The 13,954-nt window shown below is 45.7% G+C and overlaps 1 protein-coding gene across 3 annotated transcripts in view; it reads left to right on the plus strand.

The window, feature by feature from the left end:
• prmt3 (protein arginine methyltransferase 3) overlaps nt 1–13,954 on the plus strand; it is a 114,478-nt gene that overhangs the window by 36,737 nt on the left and 63,787 nt on the right. For all 3 annotated transcript variants that reach the window (XM_046346500.1, XM_046346498.1, XM_046346499.1), the window contains exon 11: nt 11,437–11,515. In XM_046346500.1, coding sequence (XP_046202456.1) covers nt 11,437–11,515 — 79 coding nt within the window. The remainder of the gene's footprint in view (nt 1–11,436; nt 11,516–13,954) is intronic.

Consider the following 13,954-nt stretch of genomic DNA (forward strand, 5'->3'; position numbering starts at 1 on the left):
CACTTCAAGATCGTTTTGATCACACGGTCTGAGATATGTTCCGGGAAGCCTCTAACATTGTCGAATGCACGGATATGGTGACTGAGTTTATCAGAAAGTGTTTAGGAGATGTTGTACCCACTGTGACTATTAAAACCTACCCTAACCAGACACCGTGGATAGATGCCAGCATTCACGCAAAACTGAAAGCGGAACAACCGCATATAACCATGGCAAGGTGACTGGGAATATGGCCGAATACAAACGGTGTAGTTATTCCCTCCGTAAGGCAATCAAACAGGCAAAGCGTCATTATAGAGAGAAAGTGGAGTTGATATTCAACGGTTCTGACACGGGACGCCTGTGGCAGGGTCTACAGACAATCACGGACTACAAAGGGAAAACCAGCCACGTCGCGGATACCGACGTCTTGCTTCCGGAAAAGCTAAACTGCTTCTTTGCCCGCTTTGAGGATAACACAGTGCCATCGACGCGGCCCGCTACCAAGGACCAAGGACTCCTTCTCCGTGGACAACGTGAGTAACACATTTTAAGTATGTTAACCTTCGCAGGGCTGCCGGCCCAGACGGCATCCCTAGCCGCATCCTCAGAGCATGTGCAGACCAGCTGGATGGTGTTTACATATTCAATCTCTCCCTATCCCAGTATGCTGTCCTCACTTGCTTCAAGATGTCCAACATTGTCGACAAAACAAAGGAGCTGATCATGGAAACAGCAGGAAGCACACCCCTATCCACATCGATGGGACCGCAGTGGAGCAGGTGGAAAGCTTCAAGTTCCTCGGCGTACACATCACTGACAATCTGAAATGGTCAACCCACACAGACAGTGTGGTGAAGAAGGCACAACAGCACCTCTTCAACCTTTTGGAGGCTGAAGAAATTTGGCTTGTCATGTAAAACACTCACAAACTTTTACAGATGCACTATTGAGAGCGTCCTGTTAGGCTGTACCAACACCAGGTATGGCAATGCCCGCAACCGCAGGGCTCTCCAGAAGGTGGTGCTGTCTGCCCAACCCATCATCAGGGGCAAATTACCTGCCCTCCAGGACACCTACAGCACCCGCTGTCACAGGAAGGCCAAAAGAATCAAGGACAACAACCACCCGAGTGACTGCCTGTTCATCCTGCTATCCAGAAGGCGAGGTCAGTACAGGTGAATCAAAGCTGGGACCGAGAGACATAAGGAAGAAACCTAGAGGAACCAGGCTATGAGGGGTGGCCAGTCCTCTTCTGACTGTGCCGGGTGGAGATTACAATAGAACATGGCCAAGATGTTCAAATGTTCATAAATGACCAACATGTTCAAATAATGATAATCACAGTAGTTGTCGAGGGTGCAACAGGTCAGCACCTCATGAGTAATTGTCAGTTGGCTTTTCATAGCCGATCATTGAGAGTATCTCTACCTTTCCTGCTGTCTCTAGAGAGTTGAAAACAGCAGGTCTGGGACAGGTAGCATGTCCGGTGAACAGGTCAGGGTTCCATAGTCGCAGGAAGAACAGTTGCAACTGGAGCAGCCTTCCTAGGGACGGCATGGAAGAGCATCAGTAGGCCAGTGACTCAGCTCCTGTAATAGGGTTAGAGGCAGAGAACCCCAGTGGAGAGAGGGGAAACCGGCCAGGCAGAGACGGCAAGGGCGGTTCGTTGCTCCAGTGTCTCCGTTCACCTTCCCATTCCTGGGCCAGACAACACTCAATCATAGGACCTACTGAAGAGATGAGTCTTCAATAAAGACTTAAAGGTTGAGACCGAGTCTGCATCTCTCATATGGGTAGGCAGACAATTCCATAAAAGTGGAGCTCTATAGGAGAAAACCCTGCCTCCAGCTGTTTGCTTAGAAATTCTAGGGACAATTAGGAGGTCTGTGTCTTGTGACCGTAGCCTACGTGTAGGTATGTACGGCAGGACCAAATTGGAAAGATGTGTAGGAGCTAGCCCATGTAATGCTTTGTAGGTTAGCAGTAAAACCTTGAAATCAGCCCTTGCCTTAACAGGAAGACAGTGTAGGGAGGCTAATATGATCAAATTCTTGGGTTCTAGTCAGGATTCTAGCAGTCGTATTTAGCACGGATAAAGTTTATTTAGTGCTTTATCCGGGTAGCCGGAAAGTAGAGCATTGCAGTAGTCCAACCTAGAAGTGACAAAAGCATGGTTTAATTTTTCTGCATTTTTGGACAGAAAATGTCTGATTGTCGTAGAATGTCTGATTGTCGTAGATGTTACTTAGATGGAAAAAAAGCTGTCCTTGAAACAGTCTTGATATGTTTGTCAAAAGAGAGATCAGGGTCCAGAGTAACGCAGAGGTCCTTCAGTTTTATTTGAGACGGCTGTACAACCATCAAGATTAATTGTCAAATTCAACAGAAGATCTCTTTGTTTCTTGGGATCTAGAACAAGCATCTCTGTTTTGTCAGAGTTTAAAAGTAGAATGTTTGCGACCATCCACTTCCTTATGTCGGAAACAGTCTTCCAGCGAGGGCAATTTTGGGGCTTCACCATGTTTCATCGAAATGTACAGCTGTGTGTCATCCGTATAGCAGTAAAAGTTAACATTATGTTTTTGAACGACATCCCCAAGAGATAAAATACATAGGGAAAGCAATAGTGGTCCTAAAACGGAACCTTGAGGAACACCGAAATGTACAGTTGATTTGTCAGAGGACAAACCATTCGCAGAGACAAACTGATATCTTTCTGACAGATAAGATCTAAACGAGGCCAGAACTTGTCCGTGTAGACCAATTTGGGTTTCTAATCTCTTCAAAATAATGTGGTGATCGATGGTATCAAAGCAGCACTAAGGTCTAGGAGCACAAGGACAGATGCAGAGCCTCGGTCTGACACCATTAAAAGTTAATTTACCACCTTCACAAGTGCAGTCTCAGTGCTATGATGGGGTCTAAAACCAGACTGAAGCATTTCGTATACATTGTTTGTTTTCAGGAAGGCAGTGAGTTGCTGCGCAACAGCGTTTTCAAAATTTCTTGAGAGGAATGGGAAATTCGATATAGGCCAATAGTTTTTTAAATATTTTCTGGTTCAAGGTTTGGCTTTTTCAAGAGAGGCTTTATTACTGTCACTTTTAGTGAGTTTGGTACACATCCGTTGGATAGAGAGTCATTTATTATGTTCAACACAGGAGGGCCAAGCACAGGAAGCAGCTCTTTCAGTTGTTTAGTTGGAATAGGGTCCAGTATGCAGCTTGAATGTTTAAGAGGCCATGATTCTTTTCATCATTGTGTCAAGTTCTCATTTACAATTGCGACCTGGCCAAGATAAAGCAAAGCAGTTTGACAGATACAACGACACAGAGTTACACATGGCGTAAAACAAACATAAAGTCAATAATACAGTATAAACAAGTCTATATACAATGTGAGCAAATGAGGAGGTAAAGGCAAAAATGGCCATGGTGGCAAAGTAAATACAATATAGCAAGTAAAACACTGGAGTGGTAGTTTTGCAATGGAAGAATGTGCAAAGTAGAAATAAAAATAATGGTGTGCAAATTAGCAAAATAAATAAATAAATTAAATACAGTTGGGAAAGAGGTAGTTGATTGGGCTAAATTATAGGTGGGCTATGTACAGTAAATTATAGGTGGGCTATGTGCAGTAAACTGTGAGCTGCTCTGACAGTTGGTGCTTAAAGCTAGTGAGGGAGATAAGTGTTTCCAGTTTCAGAGATTTTTGTAGTTCGTTCCAGTCATTGGCAGCAGAGAACTGGAAGGAGAGGCAGCCAAAGAAAGAATTGGTTTTGGGGGTGACTGGAGAGATATACCTGCTGGAGCGTGTGCTACAGGTGGGAGATGCTATGGTGACCAGCGAGCTGAAATAAGGGGGACTTTACCTAGCAGTCTTGTAGATGACATGGAGCCAGTGGGTTTGGCGACGAGTATGAAATGAGGGCCAGCCAACGAGAGCGTACAGGTCGCAATGGTGGGTAGTATATGGGGCTTTGGTGACAAAACGGATTGCACTGTGATAGACTGCATCCAATTTGTTGAGTAGGGTATTAGAGGCTATTTTGTAAATGACATCGCCAAAGTCGAGGATTGGTAGGATGGTCAGTTTTACAAGGGTATGTTTGGCAGCATGAGTGAAGGATGCTTTGTTGCGAAATAGGAAGCTAATTCTAGATTTAACTTTGGATTGGAGATGTTTGATATGGGTCTGGACGGAGAGTTTACAGTCTAACCAGACACCTAAGTATTTGTAGTTGTCCACGTATTCTAAGTCAGAGCCGTCCAGAGTAATGATGTTGGACAGGCGGGTAGGTGCAGGTAGCGATCGGTTGAAGAGCATGCATTTAGCTTTACTTGTATTTAAGAGCAATTGGAGGCCACGGAAGGAGAGTTGTATGGCATTGAAGCTTGCCTGGAGGGTTGTTAACACAGTGTCCAAAGAAGGGCCGGAAGTATACAGAATGGTGTCGTCTGCGTAGAGGTGGATCAGAGACTCACCAGCAGCAAGAGCGACCTCATTGATGTCACAGAGAAGAGAGTCGGTCCAAGAATTGAACCCTGTGGCACCCCCATAGAGACTGCCAGAGGTCTGGACAGCAGACCCTCCGATTTGACACACTGAACTCTATCAGAGAAGTAGTTGGTGAACCAGGCGAGGCAATCATTTGAGAAACCAAGGCTGTCGAGTCTGCCGATGAGGATTGTGGTGATTGACAGAGTCGAAAGCCTTGGCCAGATCCATGAATACGGCTGCACAGTAATGTTTCTTATCGATGGCGGTTAAGATATTGTTTAGGACCTTGAGCGTGGCTGAGGTGCACCCATGACCAGCTCTGAAACCAGATTGCATAGCAGAGAAGGTATGGTGAGATTCGAAATGGTCGGTAATCTGTTTGTTGACTTGGCTTTCGAAGACCTTAGAAAGGCATGGTAGGATAGATATAGGTCTGTAGCAGTTTGGGTTTAAGAGTGTCCCCCCCTTTGAAGAGGGGGATGACCGCAGCTGCTTTCCAATCTTTGGGAATCTCAGACGACACGAAAGAGAGGTTGAACAGGCTAGTAAATAGGGGTGGCAACAATTTCGGCAGATCATTTTTAGAAAGAAAGGGTCCAGATTGTCTAGCCCGGCTGATTTGTAGGGGTCCAGATTTTGCAGCTCTTTCAGAACATCAGCTGAACGGATTTGGGAGAAGGAGAAGTGGGGAAGGCTTGGGCGAGTTGCTGTTGGGGGTGCAGTGCTGTTGACCGGGGTAGAAGTAGCCAGGTGGAAAGCATGGCCAGCCGTATAATTTTTTTTATTGAAATTCTCAATTATGGTGGATTTATCAGTGGTGACAGTGTTTCCTCTCTTCAGTGCAGTGGGCAGCTGGGAGGAGGTGTTCTTATTCTCCATGGACTTTACAGTGTCCCAGAACTTTTTTGAGTTAGTGTTACAGGGAGCAAATTTCTGCTTGAAAAAGCTAGCCTTGGCTTTTCTAACTGCCTGTGTATAATGGTTTCTAGCTTCCCTGAACAGCTGCATATCACGGGGGCTGTTCGATGCTAATGCAGAACGCCATAGGGTGTTTTTGTGTTGGTTAAGGGCAGACAGGTCTGGGGAGAACCAAGGGCTATATCTGTTCCTGGTTCTAAATTTCTTGAATGGGGCATGTTTATTTAAGATGGTTAGGAAGGCATTTTTTTTAAATATCCAGGCATCCTCTACTGACGGGATGAGATCAATATCCTTCCAGGATACCCCGGCCAGGTTGATTAGAAAGGCCTGCTCGCTGAAGTGTTTCAGGGAGCGTTTTACAGTGATGAGTGGGGGTCGTTTGACCACTGACCCATTACGGATGCAGGCAATGAGGCAGTGATCGCTGAGATCTTGGTTGAAGACAGCAGAGGTGTATTTAGAGGGGAAGTTGGTTAGGATGATATCTATGAGGGTGCCCGTGTTTAAGGCTTTGGGGAGGTACCTGGTAGGTTCATTGATAATTTGTGTGAGATTGAGGGCATCAAGTTTAGATTGTAGGATGGCTGGGGTGTTAAGCATGTTCCAGTTTAGGTCGCCTAGCAGCACGAGCTCTGAAGATAGATGGGGGGCAATCAGTTCACATATGGTGTCCAGAGCACAGCTGGGGGAAGAGGGTGGTCTATAGCAGGCGGCAACGGTGAGAGACTTGTTTTTAGAGAGGTGGATTTTTAAAAGTAGAAGTTCAAATTGTTTGGGTACAGACCTGGATAGTAGGACAGAACTCTGCAGGCTATCTTTGCAGTAGATTGCAACACCGCCCACTTTGGCAGTTCTATCTTGTCTGAAAATGTTGTAGTTTGGAATTAAAATTTCTGAATTTTTGGTGGTCTTCCTAAGCCAGGATTCAGACACAGCTAGAACATCCGGGTTGGCAGAGTGTGCTAAAGCAGTGAATAGAACAGACTTAGGGAGGAGGCTTCTAATGTTAACATGCATGAAACCAAGGCTATTATGGTTACAGAAGTCGTTAAAAGAGAGCGCCTGGGGAATAGGAGTGGAGCTAGGCACTGCAGGGCCTGGATTCATCTCTACATCGCCAGAGGAACATAGGAGGAGTAGAATAAGGGTGCGGCTGAAAGCAATAAGAACTGGTCGTCTAGAACGTCTGGAACAGAGAGTAAAAGGAGGTTTCTGGGGGCGATAAAATAGCATCAAGGTATAATGTACAGACAAAGGTACATTTACATTTTACATTTAAGTCATTTAGCAGACGCTCTTATCCAGAGCGACTTACAAATTGGTGCATTCACCTTATGACATCCAGTGGAACAGCCACTTTACAATAGTGCATCTAAATATTTTAAGGGGGGGGGGGGGTGAGAAGGATTACTTTATCCTATCCTAAGTATTCCTTAAAGAGGTGGGGTTTCAGGTGTCTCCGGAAGGTGGTGATTGACTCCGCTGTCCTGGCGTCGTGAGGAAGTTTGTTCCACCATTGGGGAGCCAGAGCAGCGAACAGTTTTGACTGGGCTGAGCGGGAACTGTACTTCCTCAGTGGTAGGGAGACGAGCAGGCCAGAGGTGGATGAACGCAGTGCCCTTATTTGGGTGTAGGGCCTGATCAGAGCCTGGAGGTACTGAGGTGCCGTTCCCCTCACAGCTCCGTAGGCAAGCACCATGGTCTTGTAGCGGATGCGAGCTTCAACTGGAAGCCAGTGGAGAGAGCGGAGGAGCGGGGTGACGTGAGAGAACTTGGGAAGGTTGAACACTAGACGGGCTGCGGCGTTCTGGATGAGTTGTAGGGGTTTAATGGCACAGGCAGGGAGCCCAGCCAACAGCGAGTTGCAGTAATCCAGACGGGAGATGACAAGTGCCTGGATTAGGACCTGCGCCGCTTCCTGTGTGAGGCAAGGTCGTACTCTGCGGATGTTGTAGAGCATGAACCTACAGGAACGGGCCACCGCCTTGATGTTAGTTGAGAACGACAGGGTGTTGTCCAGGATCACGCCAAGGTTCTTAGCACTCTGGGAGGAGGACACAATGGAGTTGTCAACCGTGATGGCGAGATCATGGAACGGGCAGTCCTTCCCCGGGAGGAAGAGCAGCTCCGTCTTGCCGAAGTTCAGCTTGAGATGGTGATCCGTCATCCACACTGATATGTCTGCTAGACATGCAGAGATGCGATTCGCCACCTGGTCATCAGAAGGGGGAAAGGAGAAGATTAATTGTGTGTCGTCTGCATAGCAATGATAGGAGAGACCATGTGAGGTTATGACAGAGCCAAGTGACTTGGTGTATAGCGAGAATAGGAGAGGGCCTAGAACAGAGCCCTGGGGGACACCAGTGGTGAGAGCGCGTGGTGAGGAGACAGATTCTCGCCACGCCACCTGGTAGGAGCGACCTGTCAGGTAGGACGCAATCCAAGCGTGGGCCGCGCCAGAGATGCCCAACTCGGAGAGGGTGGAGAGGAGGATCTGATGGTTCACAGTATCGAAGGCAGCCGATAGGTCTAGAAGGATGAGAGCAGAGGAGAGAGAGTTAGCTTTAGCGGTGCGGAGCGCCTCCGTGATACAGAGAAGAGCAGTCTCAGTTGAATGACTAGTCTTGAAACCTGACTGATTTGGATCAAGAAGGTCATTCTGAGAGAGATAGCGGGAGAGCTGACCAAGGACGGCACGTTCAAGAGTTTTGGAGAGAAAAGAAAGAAGGGATACTGGTCTGTAGTTGTTAACATCGGAGGGATCGAGTGTAGGTTTTTTCAGAAGGGGTGCAACTCTCGCTCTCTTGAAGACGGAAGGGACGTAGCCAGCGGTCAGGGATAAGTTGATGAGCGAGGTGAGGTAAGGGAGAAGGTCTCCGGAAATGGTCTGGAGAAGAGAGGAGGGGATAGGGTCGAGCGGGCAGGTTGTTGGGCGGCCGGCCGTCACAAGACGCGAGATTTCATCTGGAGAGAGAGGGGAGAAAGAGGTCAGAGCACAGGGTAGGGCAGTGTGAGCAGAACCAGCAGTGTCGTTTGACTTAGCAAACGAGGATCAGATGTCGTCGACCTTCTTTTCAAAATGGTTGACGAAGTCATCTGCAGAGAGGGGAGGAGGGGGGTAGGGGAGGAGGATTCAGGAGAGAGGAGAAGGTGGCAAAGAGCTTCCTAGGGTTAGAGGCAGATGCTTGAAATTTAGAGTGGTAGAAAGTGGTTTTAGCAGCAGAGACAGAGGAGGAAAATGTAGAGAGGAGGGAGCGAAAGGATGCCAGGTCCGCAGGGAGGCGAGTTTTCCTCCATTTCCGCTCGGCTGCCCGGAGCCCTGTTCTGTGAGCTCGCAATGAGTCGTCAAGCCACGGAGCGGGAGGGGAGGACCGAGCCGGCCTGGAAGATAGGGGACATAGAGAGTCAAAGGATGCAGAAAGGGAGGAGAGGAGCGTTGAGGAGGCAGAATCAGGAGATAGGTTGGAGAAGGTTTGAGCAGAGGGAAGAGATGATAGGATGGAAGAGGAGAGAGTAGCGGGGGAGAGAGAGCGAAGGTTGGGACGGCGCGATACCATCCGAGTAGGGGCAGTGTGGGAAGTGTTGGATGAGAGCGAGAGGGAAAAGGATACAAGGTAGTGGTCGGAGACTTGGAGGGGAGTTGCAATGAGGTTAGTGGAAGAACAGCATCTAGTAAAGATGATCTAGTAAAGGTATGGTAGGATGTGAATACAGTGGAGGTAAACCTAGGTATTGAGTGATGAAGAGAGAGATATTGTCGCATAGGCAGTAAAACGGGTCCGGATAGGTGACTGCAGCCCCGGAGTGATTGATGGAACTCAGGAGTGATTGACGGAGCTGGCCAGCTCCGGAATAATTGATGTTTGCTCCGGAATCGACGAAAGCCGATAGTCACACGGATAGCAGCTAGCTAGCTGTGAGATCCAGGTATGAATGTCCAGAGAGCAGTTGAAATCCAGGGACATGGAGAGAGAAATTGGTCCGGTATGTTCCGTTCTGAGCTGCGCTGCGCCATACAAAACTGGCGAAATATTTTCGAGCTAAAGGATAGCTGATGACCACAAACCGTGGTTAGCTGAATACTAATGATTTGCCAGTAAAGAAGCTAACTAGCTTCTGAACTAGCTTTTGATTAGCTTCTGGATTAGCGTCTGTGCTAGCTTCTGGCTAGCTCCTGGCTAGCATCTCACTAGTTTCTGGCTAGCTTCTTGGAATTTCTGGCTAGCTTCTTGGAGGATTACAGATTTGAGGTAAATAATACTTTTTTATAAATAGAAATTGGTGAGGCGGGTTGCAGGAGAGTGTTTTGAAGATGAGTTGATGGAAAATAAAAATAAAATATATGTGAAAAGTTGTAAATATATATATATATACAGGACACGACAAGACGAGGACAAAAGTAAGTCGCTCTGGATAAGAGCGTCTGCTAAATGACTTAAATGTAAATGTAAATGTAAAAGACGTCTGAACTGCTATGCCATCTTGGTTAGTGCTCATGAATCATGATCTTTTCCTCAAAGAAGTTTATGAATTTATTACTGCTGAAGTGAAAGCCATCCTCTCTATGGGAATGCTGCTTTTTAGTTAGCTTTGCTACAGTATAATTTTTTTTTTTGGGGGGGGGTGTTCTTATTTTCCTCAATTAAGTTGGAAAAATAGGATTATCGAGCAGCAGTGAGGGCTCTTCGATACTGCACGGTACTGTCTTTCCAAGCTAGTCGGAAAACTCAACAGGTGGTTTTAATAGAATCGCACAACTGAAACCATTTATATTTCTCACTACTGTCAGTCTATTGCTTGTTATCTGTTGGCATGCGAGTTCCATCACGTCAATAATTTCATATTTATTTTGAGAACTGTGACACAAGTAACATGAATCAAAATCCTTGTGAACATTTTAGGATGTGGAACTGGTCTGTCTAAGTCTTGATGGGAATAACTGATCTTTTGTCGCTCTTACTCCAATCTCTATTACTTGGCATTCAGCCGATCAACTGCTCACCATGAAAACAAAAACACATCATTAGCTAACACAACAAAAGAAGAACAGTTATTGTAGTTACTCTAGCCTATCTAACTTTAACGTTAGCCCTAGCATCTTTGTTAGCAAAAACAAACTAGCTTGCAAGCTAGCTAACTAGCCAAAATGGCAATCTATCCTGCAATTTAAAAAAAACGATGTTTATTACAGTTAAATAACATTAGTAGCTAGCTAGTTACTAACTTTGAATATAAAAATGTGCTGATTTCGGTTGGCTGTTACACAGCAATATAGCTAGCTAGCTAGCTAGCCAGCTAGCTTACTATGATAGCTATGGAAACAGTGCGTGTGTTCAGACACTAATAATGAGAGAGCTTCATACCTGGATGCGGAGTGTTGTGGTACAATTTCTGTAACCATTTCCATGTCTTGTTTTGGCGTAAAATGTCCTCTTAACAAAATACCCCCAGAGTTTTCAAAATGCTTCAGGTCTTTTCTTTGTATTTTCCTTTTCTCATGCAGATGGACGCCTACACTACACTCTTAACCCAAACAAAGTATTGTGACCAAAACTAACCACAGATGGTGATGACCTGACTTTAAACACCACCGCCATATATTAAGAGAACTCTATCAACCTTTGCCCAAACCTTATAGTAATTGGTCACATTTGTATTATATTAAGTTATTTAAATCTCACCTCGAATTTCAATTGCAGTTGCTTGTTCAACTATATTTTCCCATGTTTAAAACCACCGGAGCAAAATATAATTCAAGACGTGACGAGATCATATGAAATAGACAATCAAATCTTTATTTATCCATTATGCAGAGACAATGGAAATGTGTTGGAACCTGCTGTCACAGTACCCATCCCCACCACACAATCACTCACATTACAGTATGGGAGCAGCACAGGGTCAACTCTGGAGTTAAATGCCATGCTCAAGGGCACATCTGTAGTAAGTGGCACCTGAGATATTGACAGCAACCCTCCGATGCATGTCTCCCTGACCATTGTATTGTACTGATCTGTCCTCTCTCTCTTCCAGGGTTACTTCCTGCTGTTTGAGTCAATGCTGGATTCGGTTCTCTATGCCAGAGACCTCTACCTGGCCGAGGGGGGCTCAGGTGAGTCACGCGCACACACTCTGTACTGTACTGTACTTACTTAATTTTCCCCATTGGGATAAATGTGTTGCACTATCATATACACTTTTTATAATGGCATTTAAGAAAACGACAAGAACAATACAAATGGACAATAAAATAAAAAAACATATACACTTAATATGCTAGATCAGGTTTTTTACGAGAGAGAGACTCTCTGTTGCGCTATCTATTGTGGTTGATGATATTGTGGGTGGAGTTTAAAATGACAGTAGACGTTGCATGACCGTCATGTGACCTCAATGACTGAGCAGAGCTATCAGGCAGCTTGTTTTTCTATTATGGACATGGATGCAAACACATGCATGGACACGCGCACACACACCCACACTCCACACCACACACACTTCAGTATTGTTCCACTAGTCCACGGAATGCCCCCTGTAGGAAGTGCAGTAGAAGGCACTAGCCATCCAATGCCAGTTCAGTGTGGTTTTATATGTACATTTACAACATTTTATCGTGTATACCTGTCTCCAGAGCCTTATGTCCGGCCGTGCATGCCACTTTGGTCAAAAGTGGAGCAACGGGATTTTTAAATTATATGAGAAATCACTTGTGGCAGACTTCACTGCTTTATTTTTTACTAAAGCGCAGAACCACTGCAGTTGATGCATTGCAAAGTTCTATTCTCTTAATTGTGGTTTTCTTTGGTTTGTGTGTGTGTGTGTGTGTGTGTGTAAGCACACTAGTGCAGGGACGATAATTAGACACCAACATTGTCTTCGTCTTACCGAAGCAACTTTTCCTACGTCACATTATTATTTTTTTCCTCTCGATTTGCATACTGAACGAGCAATGCTGAAAGTATTCTCTTGTGGACAGAAACACATAACATAACTGGTATTGTAGCGTAGCATCTGTCAACAGACTGGGACGCGACGACTACCGAGGAGCTTTGTTCCGGTGCGCAGATTTTTCATCACTGACCATCATGGACAAATCACGCTTAAAGAGTCAAAAATAAATCAGATCTTTCTGGATCCTATTTCATCAGGTTGCATATCAAAATATAAATCATGCATTCTCTGGACATGTTAGATGAAATAGCTAAGTTGTTTTTTTAACCATACCATCTCAGTTGTCTTACTTCTGAAAGGCACTGGAAAAAGTTTGTCTAGAACCCTGCCGCTAATGGAAATTAACTGTGCATTTAAAAGTGAAACAAATCGTTGTATTTATCGTTATCAAGCAAAATGGGTCAATTTTTTTAGAAGAGTTTTTGTCCATATCGCCCGGCTCTAGTCTGTACACATGTTGACAGATGGTACACAGTACAGTATTTCACTGCTTTGCTGCCTGTGTGTTTTTGTGATTTTTACCGCAGGTGTGTAGCCCATGCCAGCGTGTGTGTGTGTGTGTGTGTGTGTGTGTGTGTGTGTGAGAGAGAGCATATGGATATTCAGGGTCAGCTGCTGTCTGTCACTGGCCAGGCTTAATGATTTGTGACAAACAGGGCCTGACACAGGAGTAGTTCTGAAACACTGCCTTTTACTGGCTGGTCACACACCTGGAGAGGGAAGGGTGGAGGGGGAGGAGGCAGGAAGAGAAAGGGGTGGGGAGAAGAGGGTGCAGGCTAGAGAGAGAGAGAAGGAAAGAGAGATTAAGATGAGGGTAGAAAATGAGAGGTCAGAGAGAGAGAGAGGGATGGAATGAGATGAAGAGGAAAGAGGGGGCAGAGCCAGATGAGGGGAGCAGAGGGCAAAGAGAAAGAATGAAGGATAAAGAGTATAGGTGAGATACTGAATCCCCACCTCTGATTTCTCTTGGTTGGAAGTCGTTATTTGTCAAGCATTCTCTCCTTTTTGGGGTTTCTTATTTCACTATAACTCACTGATGGGCGTGTGTGCCTTCATGCGTGTTATTTCTCTATCTTCTGTGTGTGTGTTTTTACATTAGTGTGTTTCAGAAGTTCCCTCATTCTACCCAGCACATTAACAACCTCTTCATCCTTAAATGTGTCCCCATTCACCAGAGTAGTCCAGCGTCAAGGGATAAGGGATCTTTTTTTTGTCCGCCCCCCCCTCCCCCCAAATGGGCTGTGAGCAGCGAGTCGAGAAGGACACAGATGTCAAAACCATGAATCTGGGGATGCCTGTGTACCTCCTAACTTGTTCTCTTTCTCTCTCTCTCTCTCTCCATCTACAGTACAGCATCCGTCCTCCCTTGCATTTTTTCCTATTTTCTTCTCTCCCACCCCTATCTCTCTCTTTCTCTTCTTCCCTCCCCCTTTCTTTTTCAGGCCTGTTCCATTTCTTCCCAATCAGCATTCCCCTCCTCTCACCTGGCCCTTCTAATTACTCACTTGCTCCAGTAATCCAGGGAAAAATTAAACGACAAATCTGTTGTCATGGGTGGCAGGTGTCACCGTGGCTGAAGAGCCAATCAGAGGAGCCCGTG

The sequence above is a fragment of the Oncorhynchus gorbuscha genome, linkage group LG04 (assembly GCF_021184085.1).
Source record: "Oncorhynchus gorbuscha isolate QuinsamMale2020 ecotype Even-year linkage group LG04, OgorEven_v1.0, whole genome shotgun sequence".
In the NCBI taxonomy this organism is placed as follows: domain Eukaryota; kingdom Metazoa; phylum Chordata; class Actinopteri; order Salmoniformes; family Salmonidae; genus Oncorhynchus; species Oncorhynchus gorbuscha.